Source organism: Phyllostomus discolor, chromosome 14 (genome assembly GCF_004126475.2).
Source record: "Phyllostomus discolor isolate MPI-MPIP mPhyDis1 chromosome 14, mPhyDis1.pri.v3, whole genome shotgun sequence".
NCBI classification, from domain to species: domain Eukaryota; kingdom Metazoa; phylum Chordata; class Mammalia; order Chiroptera; family Phyllostomidae; genus Phyllostomus; species Phyllostomus discolor.
In genome coordinates this window covers 28,650,898-28,675,607 of record NC_040916.2, presented here as the reverse complement: position 1 = coordinate 28,675,607, position 24,710 = coordinate 28,650,898, and the positions used below count along the sequence as shown (strand labels likewise).

The window sequence follows — 24,710 nt, the reverse complement described above, 5'->3', positions numbered from 1 at the left end:
GTGACAGTTATGTCTATCACTTTCCAGAAGTTTATTTCTTACAGGGTCATGGCCAATAAAAACATGGGTGGGGGAGAATTACCCTCGGTAATGATGAAATAAATAGAAACTCCCCCCCCCCCCAAAGTTTGGCCAGCCTATCAGGTTAACAGTGCTTCAAAAAAAAAAAGGGGGGGGGGAGGGTTCTGCATAAATTTTAAAGCTGTATAACAAACATTTTCATATTATGTTGGCATTATAAGTTGGCAGAGGCCTTCTGGGTAAAAATTTGGCAATGTGTATTAAGAGCCTTAAAAATGATTTTGCCTTGCGATTTAGTATTTCTACTACTAGTGGTCCAGCCACCCCCAAAGAATCAAATACTTAACTAAAGATTTCTGTACAAAGATGTGTGGTTTGTATGACCTCTAATGCATAAAGATGAAACCCAAACTTAAGAGCCAATAACAGAGGACCCATTACACAAGCAGTAATGCATCTATAAAACTCGTGTTTCTAGAAAATTATATATATGTATATATGGAATGATATCTACATTTGCTTTATATATTTCTCATATTGCAAATTTTTACAATGAACATTTAACATTTTTGTATTCGGGAAAGGAAAAAAAAAGATGGTTTAGCCAGGTTCTTAGTGATCCTTCCACAGCTGTTAAAAATGTCTTTATCTTCTAGTGCCTCTTATTTTCTTGGGTTTTGAGATGCCAGTGTCCAGCAGTGACCAGTGGTTGGAAAAGATTTGTCTACAGCTTGTTTCTTCCTCCTGTAAAAAGAGAGAGATTGATTAATTCACTTCTGTAATCCATCGGACACCTGCCATTGTGCTTGACTCTGCAAACAGACATGATAAGGGTGCTGGCCAGTGTGCCGTGAGCTGTGGTCGGTGCCAGGTGCTGTTCTAAGCCCTTTGTAGACTCCAGTGCATTGAATCTCTGACACTCAGCCATTGTTCTCTCCGACTTACCGGCGAGGAAGGCTCGGAGAGATACAGTTTCACAGGGCCCACATGTTTTGGATGGATAACCCCCGCCCCCGAGCATGGAGTCTGTGCATAGTCTTCACGAAAGGGCGAATGTAACCTGTTCAGTGTCCTGCAACTCTCAGTGGACGGGTAAGTAGCAACTTGCCAGGTGGTAAAGTAGTTGCTGCTTTTCACTGAGGAGACAAAGTAACAGGTGAGTGCTGGGTGGCCAGCTCGTCGGGAAAGAGGAAGGGCCTCGCATGGCTGGGAGTTCAGGTTCCTCGCTCCCATCCGGAGCAGCTGCAGGCAGCACTTGGCAGAAACTGCCCTTCTCCCCGGGGCTCATCCCTCTGGCAGATGCGGGCACCCCCCCCCCCCCCGCCACCTTTCTAAGTAAGTCAAAGGGAAATGTGATGGAAATGCACCCCAATAAATGCTTGGTCTGCTTCTGGGAGTAGTACAAAATGTATCTTCCTCCTCCTGCTGCAAAAGAAGCAAAGACAAACCTGGTTTTCTACGAACAAGTAACTGTCTTGAAGTTTTTGTGCCAGAAGCTGGCTCCATGGAGACCCTCCCTCGGTGGTCTGGTCGGCACCCCTTCACCGGCTCCTCACTGCGCTTCCCGCACTCCCACACTCCTCTCCCCCGGCCTCTCTGTCTTGTTCTGTCCTGTTTGTTTTCTCCTTGGCACGCGCCTTCCAGCAGACCAGACGTTTCCCTCACTCGGCAGGTTTTTACACGTCTTCTGCCAGAGTCCTAGCTCTCAGGGAAGACGTCTGTGATTTTCCTCACTGAGGTCTGTGAAGGTGCTTGGTACGTGTGAGGCATTCAAAAACATGTGTTGAATGATTTAACTAATTCAGTTATGTTTGCTCACCGAGTGCGTGCAGGCTCAGCAACAGCCCCCACAGATGCTGTGGTGACCAAATCAGAGCTCAGAGCCTGCTGGGGTGACAGCTGGACAAGTAATGACAGGCAAGTGCAAACTGGGTGGCAGTTACCCAGAGCAGCTGGGAGGGGCTGGTCTCGGGGGAGGGGGAAGGCCCAGCAGCTGCCTGCAGAATGAGTAGGAGTTTGCTGGGCAGGGAGGAGGGGAAAAAACAGAAATCCGAGGCCGAGCTCCAGCACACGTGGGAGGCAGGAAACCAGCAAAGGCAGGGTGTGGGCAAACCTGGCTGCAGAACAGGGGAGGGAGGAACAAAGGAGGCCACGACCGTGGGTGGGGCAGGATCCCTGCAAACTAGGCGTCAGGCATCTGGAAAATCCGAAGGGCTGGTTCCAGAGGCTACGCTTTCCTCCCCGTGGGTGGAACGATCTTGTGCAGCCATTTTACGAGCACAAGGCCATTTCTGGTACGTGTTTCATGTCTGCTGTCTCATTGACCCCTCAGTCCATCTTCGTGAGCGTATGATTAGTGCCGCCCACAGGCTCAGGGTGGCAGCATCGTCAGAGTAGGTCCCAGACTCTCAGCTAATTATTATTAGCACACTGTGTGCTGGGAGCAAGGTGTGTAAGCAACAGGCTGGCTTCATCCAACCCAGTGAAGGAGGTTGACAGGGGAGAAGATGGTCTGCAGACCGTCTGGGAACAGGGCATCATGGCTGTGCATTGTTCTTAGCAGCAAGAAACCTTCCTGTGGACAACCGGTCCTCACAGAGAACAAGTTTCAAAGAAAGCAGTGAGTGCTTCCCCAGAAACCCGCGGGACCGGCTGGGGAGCATACGTAATAGGATGCCTCTGGGTGGCCCGCATTCGGCGCCTCTGCTGTGGCCAGCCGCCTCTGCGCTGTCCCAGGCCTCACACGGCAACCCCCCCCCCCCCCCCTGTGGGCTCCCACAGGGCGTGGCCGGGTGGGTTCCAGTCTCTGCCACATCTACTCATCAGCGGGGACATGGTCTGGGGAAGGGTTTACAGAGCAAGAGGGCGAAAAAGTCACGAGAGCAGACACAAATAAGAAATATTTGATCCTTTTACTCCAAGTATTTAAGTGGCTTTTCTTCTCCTCCCCCCCAAAGATTTTATTTATTCATTTTTAGAGAGAAGGGAAGAGTAGAAAGAGAGGGAGAGAAACATCAATGTGCGGTTGCCTCTTGTGCACCCTGTACCGGACACCTGGCCCGCAACCCAGGCATGTGCCCTGACTGGGAATTGAACTGGTTACCCTTCGGTTTGCAGCCCATGCTCCATCCACTGAACTACAGCAGCCAGGGCTAATGGGCTCTTCTTAATTAGAAGAATAGGCTTCAAAGATTAGTTCAATTGACTGCAGTTAAACAGATCATTATTTTAAAATGATTTAAAGTTCAACAAAGTCACAGCAATATGTTGGATGTTTCATTAGAGTCCTGAGTTTTTTTCTCTTTCTGGTAGTGTTTGTTTTTTTCCTTAACCAATTCCAGTAAACCTTAGATAAATATCATGATGAATTCATATAATGATAAGATCACTTCTGAAGTCTGCATTATCAGCATAAGTCGGATAGTACATAGTACACCCAACTCACTACATTAACCAACAGTAACTTCCTAATAAACAGAGTAAGCGTAGCCATTTCCGTGCGTGCACAGTGTGTTTCTCCGTAGCTGGAGCACTCGGTAGAGCATTAGGCCTTCAGAAAGCAGCCAACAGTGTGGTGCCCCCGGCCCAGGCCTGAGGCACTGGGAGGCGGTCAGTGCTGACGTGGTCTGCTGGCCCACAAGCCCACATGCAATATCCCCTTTCCCAACTGAAAGTGGCAAAAATAAGCATGTCTACTCCCACTCCCCTAATGCACCCATACGCTCTGTAACCTGTTACTCCGTGGGCATTCCAGCCTGCGTAAAAAGGAAGGGACTTGCATAAATCAAATTGTTATATCGATGCCTATTTTGTGCCCTCCAAAGTAGAAATTGTCCAGGTTCCCAAAGACTAGGCATGAATATACTCAATGTAATAATGTTCATCTGAATTCATCTCAGTTTGTGAATTCAGTATTTGAGCCGACATGCTGAATCCTTGTGATGTGTAATATAAAAACCTAAGGCATTTAATGAAATTATCTATTAAAATTTACTTTAGTTCAGCCCTGGCTGGTGTAGCTCAGTGGACTGAGTGCAGGCTTGTGAATCAAGCGGTCACTGGTTCGATTCCCAGTCAGGGCACATGCCTGGGTTGCAGGCCAAGTTCCAGTGGTGGGTACATGAGAGGCAGCCACACATTGATGTTTCTCTCTCCCCTTTCCTTCCCCTCTCTCTAAAAATAAATAAGTAAAATGTTAAAAAATTTACTCTAGTTCAATTTCTAATTTGTAATTGTAAAACTTTAAAAAATGTGTTGTTACCTCATCTAACCAGGAAACCTAGAGGAAGAAATCTAATAAATTCAACTTAATTAGTATTTTGTTTTAGAAAATAAATTCTAGACTTGCTAAAACTAAAACAACATGCTAATATTTTTCATTAAGGCAGTAATATGTACAGGCATAGACCCATTTTTAAAGCAAAATTAAGCCATTGAATTTGTCCAGAAAGTTATCTTGATTGGAAATATGATTTCCGCCTATAAAATTATACACCGTAAATTAAATTTTAAACGGCTTACAATGGTGGAGTGGTTTGTTTTTATTACCCTATTAACTTTTCATATGTTACCTGTTAACTAAAGGAACTAGTTAAAATCGCAGCTGTGCTTTTCCCTCTGTTACCATGTAAAAACGTACCACATTTAAAGCACCAAAATTCTGAGTATTTAAGTTTGTTCCTTTAAGATGATTTTTTCAGTCTTTCTATAAGCCATTTAAAATCTAACTTTACATTGGGCTTTATTAATTCCCTAGTGAGGTAAACGGTTTGCTCAAAGTGAAATGGCATCCACGAAACAGGAAACACTCCCAGTCCCGAGAGTTGGAGGAGCTTACTGAGTTCGGGACAGCATTGGAAACGGCCACAGAGCCACGGAAGGAAGTGACGGGCCGCTGAGGAACAGAGCGGGGCTGAGACCAGAGATCTCTCGGGAGCACCGCTGCCGAGAACACGAGCAAAACCTGGTCTCCTCCTAAGACTGGGAGGAAATCCTGGTTCCTAGTGCTATGTCCTGTATAAAAAAACTCAGTAGGATTAGAAGTGTGTGTTTCATCCCGGCATTGCAAACCCCCACCCCACCCCGTTTTTTGACAATAGTCTTATTTACAACCCTCTAACCTTAAAGAACCCGAAGGCACAGAAATTCGGAGTCAGTGAATCACACACACTTCAGAGGCGATCCGCACCAACTGGACAGGAAACAATCAGGAGTGGGGGAGGGGGAGGCCTGCAGTCCGGCACTTGCGTGGCCGCCTTAATGAGGCCCTCGCTGCACCACTGCCCAGGCAGACGCCAGCGCACAGCCGAGTTCCAACGGGGACCCTCCCAATGCCACGTTAGCCTCAGTGTCTGCCCAGGTGCCAAAGGAAACTGGTTTTGCAAAGCAGAGTGTTTTAAATTGCACTTTTGTGTTGTGTTCTTTTTAACATATTTCACCTTATTACGATGCCATGTTTTTAATGGGAAAAAAAAACAAGCTGCGAAAGCTTGTTTTAGATTGACACATTGTAATTACTCTTTTCATCCGTTACCAAGACCTTGCTTCAGGCAAGGACCACAGATGCTTTGAGAAAGTTTCAAGTTTTCAGCCCCACAATCTCCCTGAGGGTTACTCCTGTATGTTTTTGTAACACTCACATTCCCTGATTACAGCTCTTTTTGAGGACATGTGGGTGGCTCTGAAAAGAGCCTTTGGGGTTAAGAGGCCGCTTACTTGTGAGTCTACTTGGAGCTGGTGTACTTGGTGACGGCCTTGGTGCCCTCGGACACGGCGTGCTTGGCCAGCTCCCCGGGCAGCAGCAGGCGCACGGCCGTCTGGATCTCCCGCGACGTGATGGTCGAGCGCTTGTTGTAGTGCGCCAGGCGCGACGCCTCGCCCGCGATGCGCTCGAAGATGTCGTTCACGAACGAGTTCATGATGCCCATGGCCTTGGACGAGATGCCGGTGTCCGGATGCACCTGCTTGAGCACCTTGTAGACGTACACCGAGTAGCTCTCCTTGCGGCTGCGCTTGCGCTTCTTGCCGTCCTTCTTCTGCGCCTTGGTCACGGCCTTCTTAGAGCCCTTCTTCGGGGCGGGCGCGGACTTCGCTGGTTCTGGCATTTTAGCTTGTAAGCAAGACAACAGTAAAATGAAACGGGGGAAGGACGTGTGGTATTTATAGAGCCTTTATGCTAATAAGGGATGCAGAAAACCTTTCAGTTCATTGGCAGACGCTAAGACTGTCATTCATGGGCTGACCTATGTAAATGAGGTATGGAAATAAAGTTTTTCTATTGGCTACTTGGCTGAATTTATTTTGAACCAATCAAACAGCCCTATTTGCTCCCCAGGAATTGCCTATAAAAGCGGCCATATTCGGCCTACTCATACAAATCACCTGTTTTGGGGAGTCACTTGTCTGTTTTTCCTTTCTTCCCCAGCGGCCTTTCTTTGTTTCCAATGTCTGGACGCGGGAAGCAGGGCGGCAAGGCGCGCGCCAAGGCGAAGTCTCGTTCCTCGCGGGCCGGGCTGCAGTTCCCCGTGGGCCGCGTGCACCGCCTGCTGCGCAAGGGCAACTACGCCGAGCGGGTCGGCGCCGGCGCGCCCGTGTACCTGGCGGCCGTGCTGGAGTACCTGACGGCCGAGATCCTGGAGCTGGCGGGCAACGCGGCGCGCGACAACAAGAAGACGCGCATCATCCCGCGCCACCTGCAGCTGGCCATCCGCAACGACGAGGAGCTCAACAAGCTGCTGGGCAAGGTGACCATCGCGCAGGGCGGCGTGCTGCCCAACATCCAGGCCGTGCTGCTGCCCAAGAAGACCGAGAGCCACCACAAGGCCAAGGGCAAGTGAATTGACAGACATCTCAGTTTCCTAAACAGTTTGAAACACAAAGGCTCTTTTCAGAGCCCCTTTCACTCTCAAAGAAAGAGCTTGTAACACTCAAGTTACAGGGAGAAACACCTACGAAAGCACGCTCACCCCCCCCTCCCCCTCGCCCCCAAGGATGGCAGCGTAAAAATACCTATGAGACGTTTAGGAAGGGATCAGGGTCTTACTAAAACGGGGACTGCCTCTAGAAAACGCTGAGCCAGCGTCCTCACGAAGCAGGTGCTGCATTCATTCCACGCAGTCACCTGACCTGGCTGTGGGGAGGGCCTGGTTACTGCAGAGTGGGATTGTGGTCTCTAAATTTAGACCACCGTACCCGTGATTGACACTCTGCAAAGCAAACTTCCGGGGCGGGACTGTTTCCTCCCCGCCCTATTCCCCGGAGGGGGTTAGGCGCTGGGCTCGCGTTGACAATGACGACACACCTTCTGTGGCCTAACTGGGCGGTGACAGGGGCGGCGATTTGCTGGCGAGGGGCGGTGGTTTCCTGGAGAGCTCGGAATGTCGCCTAAATCTAAACCCGAATGGCACCTCCTCCCCATTTACGGATTAGGAGATGGGGGCCAGTTTCTAACCTCGGATACAGTTTTACCATCTGTAAATTGGAGGTAGATTAAGGGTGTCTTTAGATTCCTGTACCAACTAACTATTTAATGCTCCAAACGCAAATGGGTTCTTGACTTTCAATGAACTATGTTTCATATAAATCTTAGTACTGCAAGAGGCTCTAGTGCCTATGTTTCCAAAGCAGCTGAAAAGGGAATGGTGCGGTGCCATAGGCTTCCCCACAGGAGCTCCTGCCAGGGATCCGGTAACTTCGCTGCATCAAACCCAAAAAGCGGCGGTCTGGACTGCAAAAATCCTCAGGACCCTCTTTTCCAGGGTTGACTCTCAGCAAGGGTTTCTTCTGGCTGACCCGTCCCCAAGCCTCCCAACCCCCAGCGCCTGGCAACCACCAACCAAAGGAGTGACTGGCAGGCATGGTCTTGGGTATCATGGACGTGAGCACTTTGATGGCCCCTCTTCAGAATTTCCTGACGGGTTTTTGGTGATTCTAATCTGCAAGCAGACCGAGAATCACCAAACTGGAGTTTCTGGCCTCGGCTTGCAAGGTCCGGGTCCACTGGGAGGACAAGGTTTGGTCCACCCAGCATTTCCGTATGTTGGAGAACTTGGATCTCCGGGTGGGAATTGCTTTACATGATTCTTAGGACCATTTTCACGAACTTTCCAGGTTGTGTTTAAACCAAGCCCCAACACTTACCAGGTGTGTGAGCTTGGCCAGGAGTGGGGGCTCTCCCCGCCTCCATGTCTTCTGTGCCTTTTCTCACCTTCTGATGCGAGAGCTTAGAGCAGGTGTTCGAGACGAATGGTTGACACCAAGCCCTTCCTGTGTTGGGCACATGTTTACCCAGCACCCTTAGCGGCCAGCATCCTCCTCTCCTGGGGTAAAAGCTGCAGAAACCAGAAGAGACTGTGTCTGAGTCCCAAGACCAGGAAGCCGGTACTTCTGACAAGGGGCTGTTCTATAACTAATGGTCCCAAAGAGCTTATTGCTAGAGCAATGACACCAGTAAAATCTCTACATGGCATAGGTTGACTTTCTCCCCATACCAAAATGTTACAAATTGCACCTTAAACTCAGTGAAGAACTTAAAGGAAGAAGGCGAGATCTCCTCCGAGATCTCGGAACATATACACACATGGCTGGAAGTGAATCTTGGAAGGGGATGAGCACTGTAAAAGCAGAAGAAAGCCAATACACTTTTGCTTGAGGGTGTGACAGGTGAAACAAGGGGGCGATGCCGGGCACAGGACTTGACAAACTATTGTGATGAATGAGGGAAGGAGTTAGAGACCTGACTTTGAAATCTCCCCACTGGTCGCCAACATCAAAACCTTGACTACTTAGTAGCAAATGACACCTATGTTGATTTCATTCATTTGTTACATCTTCAGCAAAACCTGAAGGTCAAGGGCCCCGTGAGGTTAAATTGTTGATAAGCCAGCATAGGCTCTGGTATATAATAAACACGAGAGTTCTTTAGTGGGCAATAAACTCAGTAGCTTCTGTTGGTTTCCAGCCTTTGAGCAGGTCTCTATCTAACATGTCCCAGAGGTCTGAGGAGGATCACTTGCATGGAGGAAAATTGATGAGAATGGTAAACCCAGGCCCTTCAATATCTGGAAGCCCCAGGCACCAGAGGCAAAAGATGATTTCAGGGACTTACTGAGATGCCAGGCAGAGGCACGATCATTATTTGGTTATATGGCGTGTTCCAAACACAGCACATCAGCTTGATGAAGCATCGCCAATTATTAATTTTTTTTAAATTTGCAAATAATTTTCACAGCACTATCTTTTCCTTTATTTCATCCATCATTTGCTCGAAATTTTTTATGGTTTCATTTGAACTCTTTTTTGCAAATGTGGTTTTATAATCGGATCTCAACAATTACGTGTATTTTAAGGTTAGAATTAAGTTAGTATAGCCCTGGCTGGTGTAGCTCAGTGGTTTGAGCGAGGGCTGGGAACCAAAGTGTCCCAGGTTCGATTCCCAGCCAGGGTACATGCTTGGGTCGCAGGCCATAACCCCCAGCAACCGCACATTGATGTTTCTCTCTCTCTCTCTCTCCCTCCCTCCCCTCTCTAAAAATAAGTAAATAAAATCTTAAAAAAAAAAGAATTAAGTTAGTATGTTTGTCATCTGTTGATCCTAACTTAAAATTATAAACGTAAATATTTTGTTAAGTATAATGTACGTGCATTAGAAAGTATTGGGACTTTAATCAAAGATTCCTTGTACATACTGACATTGAGACTAAGAGCTCATATGTAGCCCCAGAATTCTCCCCTTTCCATTTTATTCCCATGCCTTAATATTGTACCAGAGGTGAGCACCCCCAGAAGATGTACTAAAAGAGAACCATCGCCTGTATTCACACGTAGAAAGCTGTATCATTAATAAGTATGATCTGTATCAAAATTAAGTACGATCATAACTCCAAGAGAAATGAGACTATGACAAGATTTCAAAATAAAGTGAATTTTCAGTCATAGCATCAATGTCACCATATTGAAAAAATATCAGAGCTTCGCTCGCCTCACGTTACAGTTGTTTGGGTTGTAGTATAAAGGGGGACCCCCGCTCCCACCTTGCGCCACCACTCACTCCCACCCCCACGGAAAGGGGGAAGGGTCGAGAAGTGCCAAGTATTACGCATGCCGAACTCACCCTGGCATCCGGAAATGCGCACGCGTGACTCAGCAGAAACATGTACGCTTAAGGACAGGTAGGCAATTGGACAGGAGGGACATGCCCTCCCACCTTCTTCCGCCGTGGGGAATTATGGGGGCCATCTTTAAAAGCAGAGCACGGACACGCCCTGCGCTTTGCGCTCTTGACTCCTGGCTGGTCAGTGCGCTCTGCCAGCTTAGGTTCCTGAGACTGCGGGCCTTCTGCGGTCAGTGTGGTCCCGGAGCATTCCCCGCCACTGACCCCCCGGCTCTCCCCCTGGCAAGCCCCGGACCTGTCCCTGGTACGTAAAGCTACCTACGCGTCCCTTCTCCAGCGGGGCTCCATCAGCCTCGGTTCCCACTGCCACTTTATCCACTCCAGCCCAGGCAGGACCTCGGACCCACCGCACCAACTTGCGGGTCGGGGTTTTGCAGTCCAGTCGGTGCCGTTTTCGGAAGCTGTGTGGCCAGCAACAAGCCCCGCGGCCATCCCTCAGAAGGAAGCCGTAGCAGCTTTGACAGCGCTGACAACCGGAGGTGTGCGGCTTGGATCGTGCTTCGCCGGCGACGCGGAGGCACCTGAGCGCTAGCGCGGAAGGAAGCGGACAGCGCATGCGCGGCGCGTAGTACACCTGCCGACATAGACTTCGAGAAACCTGTCTTCAGAGTTTTGCCTGTGACCAGCGAGCGGTAGGACCCCACGGGTTGTTCGGTTGCAGTGATGGTGCCCAACGCGGCGCTGTAGACTGTAATGGCAGGTTGACCCCCGGCAGGTGGAAAGGCAAAGGGTTTGGGAAGGAGGAAGCGCCATTTGAGATTTTAGGGCCGTATGCCGGGGCCTGGGCCGGGGTGATAACTGACCGAGTTTTGGGGAGGTCATTGCTTGCGAATTACCGTTCGGTAATAGTTGCTTCTGTGCGCTAACTTAGAATAATGGAGCCTATGCTGATTGTGTTTATATGTTCTCAGTTTGCTTGGGGTATTGTTGCGTTCGTACTTGTGGGCCTGTACTTCCGGGCGGTCAGGAACTGTAGCATTTCAAGATTTGGAGGAAGCCCACTAGGCCAGATTTTAGGTGAATTGATTTACTATTGCAACAATGTATGGCCTACGTATGTTTTAGATGGTGGGGAAAAATGGCCCGTAAATGGTTCCTTAAATTACCGTACCATTATGCAGTTGAACCTGTATTGTCAAAAGTTAGGCAAATGGAGCGAGATCCCTTATGTTAGGGCATTTCTTTCGTTGCATAATAAGGTTTCATCAAGAGCAGGGAACCGTTTGCTGTTGCAGAGGAAGGAAGAGGCCTCCAAACACCTCTCTGATCATAAGACAAAGGAAAGATTTAATGTCCGGAAGCCAGAAGCCAGGAGATCGGTAGGAGGAAGATCTCTTCCCTGGTGTCCCATAAGGCTCGGCTGGCGCCTCTCCGCTACAGCGACAGAGTTCCAGGAGGACAACATGGCGGGAGCAGCAGATGGCCGTGACTCCAGCTACCGAATGGTGTTAGATCAGCAGGGTGAAGACAGGGGCATTTACAGTTCTCCCTTCTTTAATGAAGGTTTGCAGGCCAGGAGTGCTGACAGGCTTCTAGCGGGCAGTCGTAGTAGTGACAGAGTCAGGGAGCCCGTGCGAGATGCCATTGCTGTCGAACCACCGGAAGAGAAGGGTGGTGCCACCAACAAAAAGGCATTTGCCAGAGTATTAGGCCTTAGTCACAAAAACAAAGATGAAATGGATGCTGCCGTTGCTTTGAGTCTGCTGAATTCCTCCAAATGTCAAGCCGGGGGAAAGACTCTTAATAGAAAGCACGAGGCTATGCCTGCAGAAGCTAAACGCTCAAAGAGAAGGCACTTAGAAATCTGGGGGGAAAACCGCAATCCCGGTGATTGGAAGCGAGTTGATGGCTGGCCAGTTGGACTGAAAAATGTTGGTAATACGTGTTGGTTCAGTGCTGTTATCCAGTCTCTCTTCCAGCTGCCCGAGCTCCGAAGACTCGTCCTCAGCTACACCGTGCCGCAGAACGCGCTCGAGAACTGCACCGACGAGAAGGAGAAGAGGAATGCGGTGTTCATGCAGGAGCTCCAGCGTTTGTTTGCTCTCATGATGGGATCGAATCGCAAGTTTGTGGACCCTTCCTCAGCCTTGAACGTCTTGAAGGGAGCGTTCCAGGCAGTGGAGGAGGAGCAGCAGCAAGACGTGAGTGAGTTTACCCACAAGCTCCTGGACTGGCTGGAGGACGCCTTCCAGCAGGAGGTCGATGCCAACAGCAACCCCGAAAACCCAATGGTGCGGCTGTTCTACGGCACCGTCCTCACTGAAGGGGTCCGTGAAGGAAAGCCGTTTTCCATCAGTGAGACCTTTGGCCTGTATCCCCTTCAGGTAAACGGCTATTGCAACTTGGAGGAGTGTTTGGATGGGGCTGTGGTAGAAGGAGACGCTGAGCTGCTCCCTTCCAATCAGCCGGTGGAGAACGGACAGGAGAGCTGGTTCACAAAACTGCCTCCAGTGCTGACTTTTGAGCTCTCAAGATTCGAGTTCAACCAGTCCCTCGGTCAGCCCGAGAAGATTCACAACAAGCTGGAATTTTCTGATGTTATTTATATGGACAAATACATGTACAAAAATAAAGATCTTGTCCGAAGCAAGAGAGAGTGCGTTCGGAAGCTGAAGGAGGAGATAGAAGTCCTACAGCAGAAGGTGGAAAAATATGTGAAGCACGACTCGGACCCTGCTCAGGTCCCACTCCTGGACGGGACATCCCAAAGTGACAGCAGCGTGACATCACCGCCCTCTTCAGGGACAGGTGAAGGAAGCTCTTCTCCGGATGCTGCAAGTACTTTTTCTGAAGATCCTCTTTGCAAGTCTCCCGCGAAGAATAAGCCCCTGACATCTTCCCAGTCTCCTGGGGAAGTGCCTGCAAAACCGTTGCCTCGTGCCGTCACAGGTGAGACGAACCTCAAGACCTGTCTTCAGAAGCCGAGCAGTGACACTGAGCAAGACATACAGGATGTGAAGAATTTTATTGCCAACACTACCCAGGATATTGAGCAGATGTACTGTGATCCTCTGCTCAGTCAGGTGCCTTATCGCCTGCATGCAGTTCTCGTTCACGAAGGACAAGCAGATGCTGGACACTATTGGGTCTACATCTATAATCAGTCCAGACAAGTCTGGCTCAAGTACAATGACATCTTCGTTACTGAATCTTGCTGGGAAGAACTACAAAGCGATTCCTACGGAGGCTCGAGAAATGCCAGCGCCTACTGCCTGATGTACGTTGAGGACCGGGCACCCCACTCTGATGCAGAGGCGGCCCCAAGTGAGTCAGAGGAGAGGCTAGGAGAGTTAGAAGCTTTATCTGATGAACTTAAGCATTACATTCAGGAAGATAACTGGAGATTTGAACAGGAAATAGAGGAGTGGGAAGAAGAGCAGGCTAGGAGGATTTCTCAAATGGAGCTCTCTGCCAGTTCGGCTTCGCAGGATTTCCCTACATCACAGCAGCCTTCAGGAGCCTCTTACGGGGTTCGCAGCTTGCCGCCCGGGCATGCTGCGATGGTCATGGAGCAGCCTTCCCAGGCCACTGCAAACACAACACGTGCGTATGGGAAGAGTGGTGTGGGAGCAGTCTGGAGTGAGGCAACCCACGAGAAGCACTCCCAGCCCTATTAGCAAGGAATGGGAGACCAAAGAGCCTTTGTCTCAAAAAGTTAAATGCTGGGGATTTCCTAAGTCTTTATGTGTTAGTTTTTATGTATTCATATATTTACATTAGTCCCTTAGTAGCACTTATAACCCATCCATTCCCTTACTTGAGCTTGGGAAGTGGAAACTTGTTGTCTCACATTTATTGGTTGTTCCTATATTATTTTAAAATTATAAACAAATTTAAATGTTAGTGTGGCCAAAAAAAAAAAAAAGAAAAGAAAAGTAAGTTTGCATAGAAGAATGTGTTTGCAGTTTTGGGGGCTTTGAGCTCCTAGACACTGAGTTTTAATGTGGTCCTCCCCACCATTTAAAAGCACAGGGATTGAAAGGGGGTCACGGTTATTCCTAAGTGAGAACAGTTTATGAAGGTTGCAGAAGGCGTGTATCAAGCTGTGTATAGAAAATTCAGAAAGTTTGTGAAGACTATACTTGCAGGGACCATTTCTACAGTTTGTTACTAGGGACGTTTCTCTGAATGTGTAGCACCCCCAAAACCATGAGGAGGAGATGGAGTGTTCTCTCCGGCCGGTGAAGCCGGTCCTTGGTGTTGCTTCGGTAACTGCCACTTGCCATCGATGATTGCTCTTCTCTCCCTTTTGAGGGAGTAAGAGGGAGAGAGCACTGTCTTGTGTGGTCAACAACAACAACAAAAAATGGTTTGTGAAGGTTGCATAAGGCCATGGAAAGCTATAAGTTTTTTTTTTTAAAGGAGAGAAATCTCCGTGCTTAAATCCAGTTATTCTTTGCTTTAGCTTTTGTATTTTGTTTCTTTCTGATGTTTTGGGGGTTTGGGGAATTTTGCTGTTTTCTGTATATCGGGGATCCCCTGTCTCTGCCATTGGTGCCAGTGAAGAGTCCAGCTGAAGCGAGAGGTCACCTCCCCACTGCCAGGAGACCAGTGGATGCACTAGTGGGCAAGAACGTGTCTCTGCCACGGTGGCTCTGTGCCATTCGGACCTTTCAGGCATTGTCTTTGTAACTGATGGTGTGAGACAAGACTCTGAGGCTGGTTCTAGTCTCTCCCCCCACCCCTCCTTTTATTTTGAAACTTTTTTTTGCTTTAGGTTTTGTGTTTGTTTTTTTTTAATTAAGGTTCCTAAGCATTAAGATTTTACATTAGATTAGGAAATAGTGGAAAACATAAGACATGGAAATGCAACTTTAGTGGCTATTGGAAGGACAAGGATTTTCCTTTTTTCCTTTGTCTTTCTCTCCCTACCTGATCCCTCCAGATTTTGGCATTCTTGATGAATAATGACATAAATTTTGTTTTGCATGAAACCAATAAGACCAGTTTCAAATCATGGTTTTAACAACTGAGACTTTGTCTGGAATGTCATGCCTGAAGAAGGTATGCCTGGCCCTGGCTGTTACCAGAAAGCCTTGGAGAACCGAGATTGACTTTTGAAGCTCATGAAAGCCCACTGAAGAAGCAGCCTGGTACCGTGTTTTGTTGTGTGGTTCGTGGCAGTCTTTCCAGGGAAGGAACGAAGGTTGCTTTTCTGAAAGATGGCAAGGAGGAACCTTGAGACACGTTGAGCACTTCAAGGACTGAAGAATGCAGACAGGTACTGCAGGCCAAGCTGTGGGGCAGGTGTGGGGCTTCCCTCTGTGCTCTGGAGAGCTGGCGAGGGGTCGATCGAAAGGTTCTCCTGTGAGTTCCAGCAAAGCGGATTGGCGTGTCTGTGTGACCAAGTGCTGCTCTTGCTGTTTTCATGCAAACAGTAAAGCAAAACCTAAAAACGGGTGGTCTTTTTTAGGGCAACGAGGGTGATCTTAGGGAGAGGAGTTGGGTTTTGAGGAAAATCACAGTGCTCAGTCGTGAACATCAGACTGTCTTCAAAGTCTGGAGGAAAAAAGCCTTACTTCAGAATCTTACCTGCATCAGCACCTCCTGAGATGCAGTGGTTTGACCGGACTAGATGGCCGAGTTAGTGAAGCATAGGGTGGCCTCTCGGCTTTATTTTGTAACTGGTCTCCTTTTTTGCCTCAGCAGTTGAAGTAGAAAGGCTTCAGAAGCATTAAACAGGTGGATCTCAGGATATTCCTCTATGCCTAATTTGAGTATAGTGGGCAATAGGGCCTCAGGCAGGTGTGACAGTCCTTGAACACCTCCCTCCAAGGAAGCCACTCTTTCTTAACCGGGGACGCTGTAGAATTATTCTCTGCCTTTGCCATTTAGTTGTTATGGTTCAGATTGTGCCTTCTAACTCTCTTGCCAAATTTGTTGCCTCCAGAATACAGCAAGGTTGCCGACTGGTTCAGCAATGCCATCCTTCGGACACCACGCACACTGTTTTCCAGGGGTGACCACCTGCCCTGGACTTTGCAAGATCTTCTCCGTCGTATAAAGGCTTCCTTCCACTCGAGACCCCCCTTTGTTAGGGATTTCTGGACCAAGTGGTAGGTAGGACTACGACCTTGACAAGCAGGAAGTAGTTACAGAAGAATGAGACCGTCGTCCATTTCCCCTTGTAAGAGTACAAGTGTCCAGATATTAGATGGGGGGCAGATTGTAACAGGACCCCTCCCCTGTGCAGTGGAGGAGGGGTTGAGAAGTACTGAGAAGTGTGCATGTGTATGTTACCCCGGCAACCAAAATAGAGATGTATATAACTCAGTAGAAAAACATGTAGGACTAGTGCTTACAGCTAGGGTAGTCGTTAGATGGAAGAGCCGCACTCTCTCATCTACTTAATCTGTGTAGGGTATTAAGGGGGTCGTCTTTAAATGTAGAGCATGCAGAAACTGAGCTTTGTTCTCCCCGACCCTGGCTGGCTGGACGGCTACCAGGTGCTCAGGTTCCCTGGGAGTGGGGGGAGGTGCTGTGTGGTGCAAGAGTGTTCCCCACACCCCTCCCCCACACGAGTAGCTGCAGCAGCTGCCTGTGTGGTGGTCTTGGGGAGGGAGGGTCAGTCAGCAGCAGGTCCCACCGTCGCTGCTGCTCTGCCCATTCCAGCCTGCGAAGGGCTGGGACCCACCACACCAGTGTGTGGGACAGGGCTTAGCAGGCTGGTGGGTGCTGTTCTGGGGAGTGGCATGGGCAGGCGACAAGCCCCATGCCCTTCCCCCACTCGGACGCTGCAGCAGCACTGCTGACCGGAGCTGCGCCGCAGGGGTCCTGCCCGGCCAGACACACCAGCGCACCGGAGGGCAGCAGTGGAGGAGGAGGACAGTGCTCCACCAGTGGGACACCCGGACTCAGACTCCCAAGGAGGCCCACGACCAGACTGGCTGGAAACCAACTGAGCCGCCTGCACTTCTTAAAGAACAGTGCCCTTCGGTGGACGAAGAGGTCCTGGGCAAACGTGGACTGAGCTGGCAGAAGGTGGTGGCAGGGTGTTTTTTGGGGGAGGATGTTTTAGAGGGAAAGGGCTTTGGGGCATATACCTGCTATTATTTTATGCTGTGTGTATCTTAAATAAAATTCCTTTGCTTTCCGCTAAACTCTGTCTCCAGAGTTTTTGCCTACGGGTGGCAAATGGTAGGATCCCAGTGGTCATTTGGTTACAGTAGTTCGGGCAAAAGGAGAAAAACCCACATTTCTCAGGATTAATGATGTCTACAATTTACTTAAGAGTTGAGGTGGTTTCTGAAAAGAGCAGGTGTGCAAAGTAAGCTTCAGACTCTAGTATAGGTGGTTTGTCTGCCGGTTGGAATTTAAACTTCTGAGCTCCTCACTCAGGGACACCAGGCAGGGGTGGGGAGGACATAGAAAACAACTTATAACCTTTGTAGTGGTTTGTCAGGCACATAAGGGACACCATTCCTCACCACTGACCCAGTAATCCCCAGGACTGCCGAGAATGAGGAGCAATGGTCCCTGTCATGAACTTTGGAGAAATTGTTCTGGTAATATTTATGCAATTTATTAACAGACACTTAGCCTTTTATCCAATGGGGTAGTGTTAGATTAAAAAAAAACTCAATAAAAAAAGAAAAAAATAGATACTTAGGAAGAGAGGGTGTCTACCACCTGGAAATCAAAGCCCCACTATGTGAGGTTATAGGAGATTGTTAACCATTATAAACTTCTGTGTGTAAAGGGTTAAAGTGTGCATGTATTCAGTTTGCAACTTCAAGCACAGAATACAAAAAAGTAACCTGCCTTCTTCTCATGCCAAATCCTATCCTCCTTACATTCCTTAAAATACACCCTGAGATCTTACTACCAGATTTCTTCTTTCTTATCTCTGCTCGTTATTCCGAGAGACAGGTGTCTGGTCTCCCTAGCCGTGGTAACATTCCAGCACCCAGCCTGGCGCCCAGCTCCCAGCCTTTTCAGACGCCAGCCTGTGGTTATCAGAATTTCTACATAAAACTTGCCCTCTGGCCACTGCTTCAGGAATGGGTGGAATTTGGAAGCACATCCCCCCTATAGTCCACACTCCTTTTCTAGACTTAATGCCACATGATCACCCTCAGAGAGCACTTGGTCCCAAGGTTCTGGTCTCTGCTGGCTGATAGGCATGAAAGAATCGTCTTTAATTTGCTAGTGAGTCTGTGGTTACTGGGTGTTTTCTCTGAATCACTGAAAGAAAAGGGTCACACTGCAGGGGCATGTGACAAAAATCAATGCTGTTCAACCCACTGAGAGGGTCAGCTCTGTGCAGAAGGGCCTCTCGCTGGCTTTTCAGTCGACCACTAGGATTGGCCTGTGGACACTCCTCTGCAGGGTGCTGTCAAACTCACCTGTACCCTGACCCCTCACATCCTCCTCATGTGAATAGATCTTTAGGAAGGGCTGGGAATGAATACTCAGAACCAATTCGTTCTCAACATTTATTTCTACACAGAAATGGAGTAACCACCGAGTCTCAGGGGCTTGTGAGTTTGCTCCTGGGGTGTGCACCGTTCTAGCCACCACTCAGTCTCAAGTTCTAGTTGCTGAGTTTGGAGGGAGGTTCATAACTGGTGGACTCGAGAGCTGCTCTGTCCCCTACGGTAGCCATTCCCCCCACATGTGACATTTTAAATCTTAAGTAATTAAAAATTAAAAATCTAGGAAGCCACACTAACCACATCTCGGGTGGTTGATGGCTACCGTACTGGGCAACAAAGGAGCAGCATTTCTATCATCAGGGAAAGTTCTGTTGGTGGCATCTGAAGAGAAAAATCAGAGACTCTTCCCAGAAGCCTGGGTCCTCTCACCACAGAGAGTTTTTATGTCAAAAATTGAGAAAACGGGCCCATATGTTTTCTGCTTGTGCTCAGAAAACCTTAGAAGTTCTCAGGCACATTTTCTTTGGTTTCATCTGACCCCTTAGGGTCCCAAAGCCTCTCACTGCACAAATACCTGGATCTGGAGTATCTGAAACTCTAGTTCTGGGATGTGAATGCATGGATGACATTGTTCTGACATCACTGACTGGTTCTGCACCTGCACATTTTATCCTATTAAAAACAATCTTGGTTAATTTTTGTGTGTGTGTGCCTGTGTGCCTTGGGAATAAGGAGAGGAAAGGGGACAGAAAATACTTCTGAGGGAAAGCTCTTTAATACAACACATTTAGTTTTTAGAATGACACATAAAGGGGGTTCAAACAAGTCGCAACAGCGTGGTGTATATTGAGAATCCATTTCCAATGGGCGATTCCCCTGTTCCCTAGGTCGTTTCTCATGTGTGTGTCTGCCCATTGCTAATTCATGTAGTTATAAGAATGGATGTTTATCCTTCCCACCCTTCATTTTTAAGACATAAAAAGACTATTTACTCTGTTCCACAATTACCTCCTCCATATATCTTGGAGAATTTCCCAGATGGGAGTACAGGGAGCTTCCTGCCCCCCCATCGCTTGCTGTTGTGCTGTGTGGGTGCACCCCAGTTCATGTGGTCTGTCCCCTGTTGCTCAGCACCTGAGAATTCTGGAATGATGAGCCTCGGTCTACAGGAGGTTAAAAATTGTCATATTCTGCCAGGATGGTGGAAATTGGACAGAAATTCTAGTCACTTTGGGTTTGGACTCAAGGTTCTTCCCTTAAAAACTCCATGGTTTTAGCCAGGTTAGTCATCTCAAACCTCTGTGTAAAATGCTGGTAGTGCTTTCACAGAATGAGAAAAGATCACGGGTCAGGAATTCTTTGAAACTCTGAAGAGCAGCACCGATGACACTGGTGGGTTTCAGTACCAGTCTGTCAGGAAGAAAAAGATGGTAGAGGTGGTGTGTGGTTTCATGCATCAACTGCTCGGGGCACCTGCCTGGTGAGTGGGCTCTTCTGCCCTCCTCACGGAGGAGTTGGAAAGCACACCCACCCTCCTGATGCCCCTGCCCCTGCCCCTTCAGCTCTCCCCTGCAGTCACGTGTGGGTTGTAAGGATGCTGCTCTGTACAGTCTGTGTTGGGGACCAGGAGTCTGTTCGGTCCACTGTCACAGTGTTGGCTCTCAGCGTGGTACCCAACCCTGGCAGGTACACACCAGGACCTCAGGAAGTGCCTGATGAATCCGTCAGTCTGGGCTGCAAGCAGGAGACACCCAGCGTAGTCTCAAGTCTCTAAGAAGCAGTTTGTGTGCTCACACACGTCCTTACGACAGGGACAAGCCTGGCGTGCTGGGCCAACGTGGACTCTGGGACCGAAGTGCTTGGGGCTGGCTGGGCACCGGCTCTTCTATCTAGCAGCACTGACTTGGGGGTGGGATGGGGTGGGGCGGGGAGTCACCCGCCACCCCTGAAAATCAGGCTTTTTATCTGCAGAATGAAATGGCGCCTCTCAGAGCTTTGAAAAAAAAAAAAACAGTCAAATGAGATGACGCATGAGAAAGCACTCTGTCCCTTATGAAAACTAATCCACGTAAAAAAGTGCAAAAGGGGGTAAAAACTATGTAGATGCAAATCTGTCCGTCTGTGTCTCTATCAACCTATGTGTTTGCACATGTGGCAAAGTGGGAGAGGAAGGCAGAACTTCTCAAACACGTGGGCTTCACTCACGGAGACCGAAGTGACGGGTTTTGCCACGCCAGAGCACCGCCCGCCCGCGTGTGGGCCCGCGGGCGCCCGTGGCGGGGAGAGGCCCTTGCAGCAGTGGTGCCGGCAGACGCCGTGTTGAGATGCCAGTGGGCGCACCCGCTCGCCTCTCACCGGGTCTCCGGGTGCAGAAGGAACAGCCCCATAGAGTAGGTGTGGGACTCAAACTCAGCTGAGCCCCCTTTCCAAGGGCATGGACCCCCCCCAGACAGGGAGCTTCGCGCTCTGCCCACGCTGGCTTTCAGTCAGTGTGACCACCTGGGCGTGGAGAGTCAGCCCTGTTGGGTAACTGAGCAGCCCTGGTGGGGGGAAGAGAAGAGAAACGAGGGTAAGAGGAGCCCGAGGAGCGCTGGCTGCCGTGGGAGGGAAGGGCAAGCCAAGGGTGGAGTGGGGGAGGAAGCTTCCGCTGCCGTCGCTCGGCCCCCTCCCCTTGTGTGTGCAGAGACTCGGGCCCCGGGTCAGTGGGCCTTGTGCGAGGTGGCAGAGCAGATCTTGGCTCCTGCGAGCCCGCACCCTGCCTTCTGTCGCTGCCCTCGGAGTCCCCGTCCTCTCAGGCCTCCGGTAGAAAGTCGACATGTCACTTGAACCCCCCACCCCTTTCTACTCTGAGTTAGCATGTCCCTGGCCACCTGAAGTGGGCAGGAATGGCAGCATTTGCACCGTGGGTATCTCAGTGCCACACAGTAGGGCCTTTGCCTGGAGAGCCTGTTGTTCTACCGTCACCCACGCACCCCTGCTCTCCACACTCCGCTCCTGCCGGGCAGGGGGCTCTTATCTCTGTGTGTGCAAGTGTGTCTGGGTCTGTGTCATTCAGTCTGTCTATCTGTCTCCATCTCTTCCTGTTTGTGTATCTGTCTGCTTCTCTGTGTATCTGTCTCTCCCTCTCTCTCCTCCACCCACCCCCCTGGTAACTGTCTCTCTGTCTCCCTTTCTCTCTCTCTCTCTGTCTCCCTTTCTCTCTCTCCCCCCCGCACCCCCCGGGGTATCTGTCTGTCTCCATTTCTCTCTGCCTCTCCCCCCCTACCCCCCGGGTATCTGTCTCTCTGTCTCCCTTTCTCTCTCTCTCTCTCCCCCCCACCCCCCCGGGGTATCTGTCTGTCTCCATTTCTCTCTGTCTCCCCCCCCCCCACCCCCTGGGGTACCTGTCTCTCTGTCTCCATCTCTCTCTCTCTCATTCTCTCTCTGTCTCTCTCCCCCCCCCCCCCCCCGGGTATCTCTCTCTCTCTCTCTCTCTCTCTGTCTCTATCTCGCCCCCCACCCCCCAGGTATCTGTCTCTCTGTCTCCATCTCTCTCTCTATCCCTCTCTCTCCCTCTCTCTCTGTCTCTCTCATTCTCTCTCTCTCCTGCAGACACAAGTCGGATCGCACTGTTGTGCTTTTTCCCACCTGGAAAGGTCCTCTCCCAACTCCCAGGGACCCTCACGCTCCTGGGCTGACTCCAGCCCCACCCCCGTCTGTCCCCACAACAGACATTTCTGCATTGCTTCCCGTCTGCTCTGGCTTCATAGCTGTTTTCCAGATTTTACGGGGAAGCCTGGAACACTCTTCAGGCGGATGCTCACCTGTCGAGCCCCCCACTTCACACTTTTGTACCATATCACCCGCCCCGCTGCGGGCCTCCCTGAGCGACCCCCTTCCAGGGCGGGAGATGTGCTGTTCGGTCGGGTGGGGGTTTGCTGGGAGTCCGGACGGCCAGCATGGCGGCGGGGCTGGAAAGGCCTGGAGCTAAGGCCTTGGGAGGACTCGGCAGGGCTGTGTGACCCGGGACTCGCAGGGACTCGCTCTGGGTTGCCAGGCAACGAGCCAGGAACAGGGCTGCCTCTCCCCTGGGGGAAGCTCAGCCCCGGTCCCCGGGGGGGGGGGGGCGGGAGGCTGGTGCTCAGGCTGCACCCACCCACCCACGCGGAACAGGTTTCTCCTTATTCAAGTCTGCCCTCGTGCTTCCTCAAAAAAGGGGACGGCGTGGACGACGCGGGCCCGACCCCTCTGGAGCGCAGGGCCCGCTCCTCAGCGCCCCCCTCCCCCCTCCCCCCGGCCCCAGACCCGCGGCGCCGGGCCCTGCGGGCGGTGGAACAGGTTCTCTGGCCTGCCCAGGCCGAGGCCCAGGCCGGCTTGGGCCCCTGAGCTCCAGGGCTCCCGCGGGCCAGACAGCTGGGAGCCGCGGCAGGAAGGCGGGTTAGCAGGAGTTCAATGACCTCTAGAAGCGGCAGGCAGCGAGGAGTGGGCGTCAGCTTTCAGTGCAGGGGGCCGGGGTCGAACTTGCTGGTCACTGTCCTAATAAAGCTGCGAAAACCCACAGGTCTTTCTGCACTTTTCCTGTTATTAATGTCATCACTATTATTACGTTCAGAGACAGAGCAAAGGGGGAAGAAAGAGAAATCAGAAAGTCAGAGACAGAGGAAAGAAAGAAAGGAAAGGAAAGGAAAGGGGAAAAGAAAAGAGAAAAGAAGGAAACATGGATTGGTTGCCTCCTGCAGGGGCCGGCTGGGGACTGGACTCACAAACAGGGCCTGTTCCCCGCCCGAGGATCGAGCGTGTGACCCTTCACCTGACCAGGTGACGCTCCAGGCAACTGAGTCACACCAGCCGGGGCTGCAACTCTCCACCTTTCCCCCCGGCATGCCTCGGTCCTACAATGCCCATTCTCTCCCCACCTCCACTCTCCCCTCTCCAGTGAGCAGCCCCTGTGTTGAAGGGGCGCCTCAGAAGAATGTGTTTCTTGTTTTGGCAGTCGGTGGTCGGTGCTGAGACACGGGGACCGCGACCGCGGGGCAGGCCGCGGAGCGGTGCGTGGGGCCGGTCCTCGGGAACCGCACCCCTGGGGTTCCACCCGGGGCTGGGAACCCGGCGAGCAGTCTCCGCTGCCCACACACCACCCGGGCTGGAGTCGGAATGTGCGGAATGCAGCGCCTACCTGACGTCGTTAGCTAGATGCTAACGCTCTCCGTGTGGCCGACACGGACTTACTTTATTTAATCTTCCTAATAAACCTATGATGTAGGCGATTAGGAGACCAAAGCACGGGGAGCTTAGGTCACTCGGCCAGGACAGAAACCTAGTGACATGGACGTGGCTGCGGTGCGCAGCTGGCATTCCAACGCGGGCATCAGGCCCGCAGTGTTACTGGGAAGAGCACCTGACACCCAGGGGACCCTCAACAGGTGCTCGCTGTTCTATGACAACCTTACTGTCTTATTTACACAGTGACACCGGCGGTCCCGGGGCTCGAGCTGCTCCGGGGCCCGGGGCTTGAGAACGGCGCCTGCCGAGCGTTGGTTGGGTGTGGCCAGTCCTCACTCCGGTTCCATGTTGTTCTCTGCAGTACGCTGGTCATTTCAGCGAGAGTCCAGATGAAGCGCAGAGGGAGGGCACAGCACACACTTTACCTTTCTCTTTGCACTTGGGATTTCTTGGGGAAGATTCCTGGAGATGATGCAAAGCCCACTTCTCCTTAAACTTTCTCCCAATGATTTCAGCATCTGTCTGTGGGTTTTATCTGCCTCAAGGTGTCCCTTCTCGTTATGGGTGTATTTATTTATGGATTTATATTTTATTCTATGAGTTAAAATGCAATGTTATCAATTTCTTTTTGTTGCTCAAGTGATAACCAGGTTCAGCCATTAGCAGCGCCTGGGGGCTGGCTTGCATGTTTTCTCAACAAGCTTCTGTCTTTATAAAAACAACTCCTTGTTTTCTAGCTACACAAGAAGTTCCAGGTGCTTCTGCTTCTCACGAGCTTCAGCCTTGGAATGAGCTACTTCTCCAAGGAGCCCCGGCTCCTCTTAGTGGAGATCGATGCTCCAGGACCAAACGTGGTGAGCCAGAAGCCTCAGTCAGCACTAGGGTGTCACTGCTGGTAGGTCTCCTCAGCAGACAGAGTAAGGAAACATGTGTATATTAGC

At 50.5% G+C, this 24,710-nt stretch overlaps 3 protein-coding genes and 1 non-coding gene across 5 annotated transcripts; 3 read left to right on the top strand and 1 right to left on the bottom strand.

Annotated features, from left to right (window-relative positions):
• Window positions 1-674: 674 nt before the first annotated feature.
• On the bottom strand, window positions 675-6,160 carry LOC114489386 (histone H2B type 1-C/E/F/G/I). Its single transcript, XM_036015682.1, has 2 exons — window positions 5,737-6,160; window positions 675-765 (listed from the first exon to the last, which is right to left on the bottom strand). Exon 1 carries the CDS (start codon window positions 6,123-6,125, stop codon window positions 5,745-5,747), a length of 381 nt encoding a protein of 126 aa, XP_035871575.1. The 5' UTR covers window positions 6,126-6,160; the 3' UTR covers window positions 675-765; window positions 5,737-5,744.
• Window positions 6,161-6,404: 244 nt separating this feature from the next.
• Window positions 6,405-6,919, top strand: LOC114489391 (histone H2A type 1). Its single transcript, XM_028503340.2, has one exon. It carries the CDS (start codon window positions 6,465-6,467, stop codon window positions 6,855-6,857), a length of 393 nt encoding a protein of 130 aa, XP_028359141.1. The 5' UTR covers window positions 6,405-6,464; the 3' UTR covers window positions 6,858-6,919.
• Window positions 6,920-10,439: 3,520 nt separating this feature from the next.
• LOC114489503 (ubiquitin carboxyl-terminal hydrolase 28-like) lies at window positions 10,440-17,292 on the top strand. 2 transcript variants are annotated; one of them, XM_036015648.1, is made up of 3 exons: window positions 10,771-10,824; window positions 11,428-13,735; window positions 16,083-17,292. In XM_036015648.1, exons 2-3 carry the CDS (start codon window positions 11,596-11,598, stop codon window positions 16,250-16,252), a joined length of 2,310 nt encoding a protein of 769 aa, XP_035871541.1. In that variant the 5' UTR covers window positions 10,771-10,824; window positions 11,428-11,595; the 3' UTR covers window positions 16,253-17,292. The 2 variants fall into 2 exon arrangements, with proteins under 2 accessions (XP_035871540.1, XP_035871541.1); XM_036015647.1 differs by having other exon boundaries at window positions 10,440-13,735.
• On the top strand, window positions 14,265-14,480 carry LOC114489544. Its single transcript, XR_003683867.1, has one exon. It is a non-coding gene; the product is annotated as a small nucleolar RNA U3 (small nucleolar RNA).
• Window positions 17,293-24,710: the final 7,418 nt, after the last annotated feature.

Coding starts and splice junctions, on each gene's coding strand:
- LOC114489386 (XM_036015682.1), bottom strand. CDS start 6,125: ATGCCAGAACCAGCGAAGTCCGCGCCCGCCCCGAAGAAGGGCTCTAAG.
- LOC114489391 (XM_028503340.2), top strand. CDS start 6,465: ATGTCTGGACGCGGGAAGCAGGGCGGCAAGGCGCGCGCCAAGGCGAAG.
- LOC114489503 (XM_036015647.1), top strand. CDS start 11,068: ATGGAGCCTATGCTGATTGTGTTTATATGTTCTCAGTTTGCTTGGGGT. Junction 13,736..16,082: donor GGCCACTGCAAACACAACAC/GTGCGTATGGGA, acceptor TGTTGCCTCCAG/AATACAGCAAGGTTGCCGAC.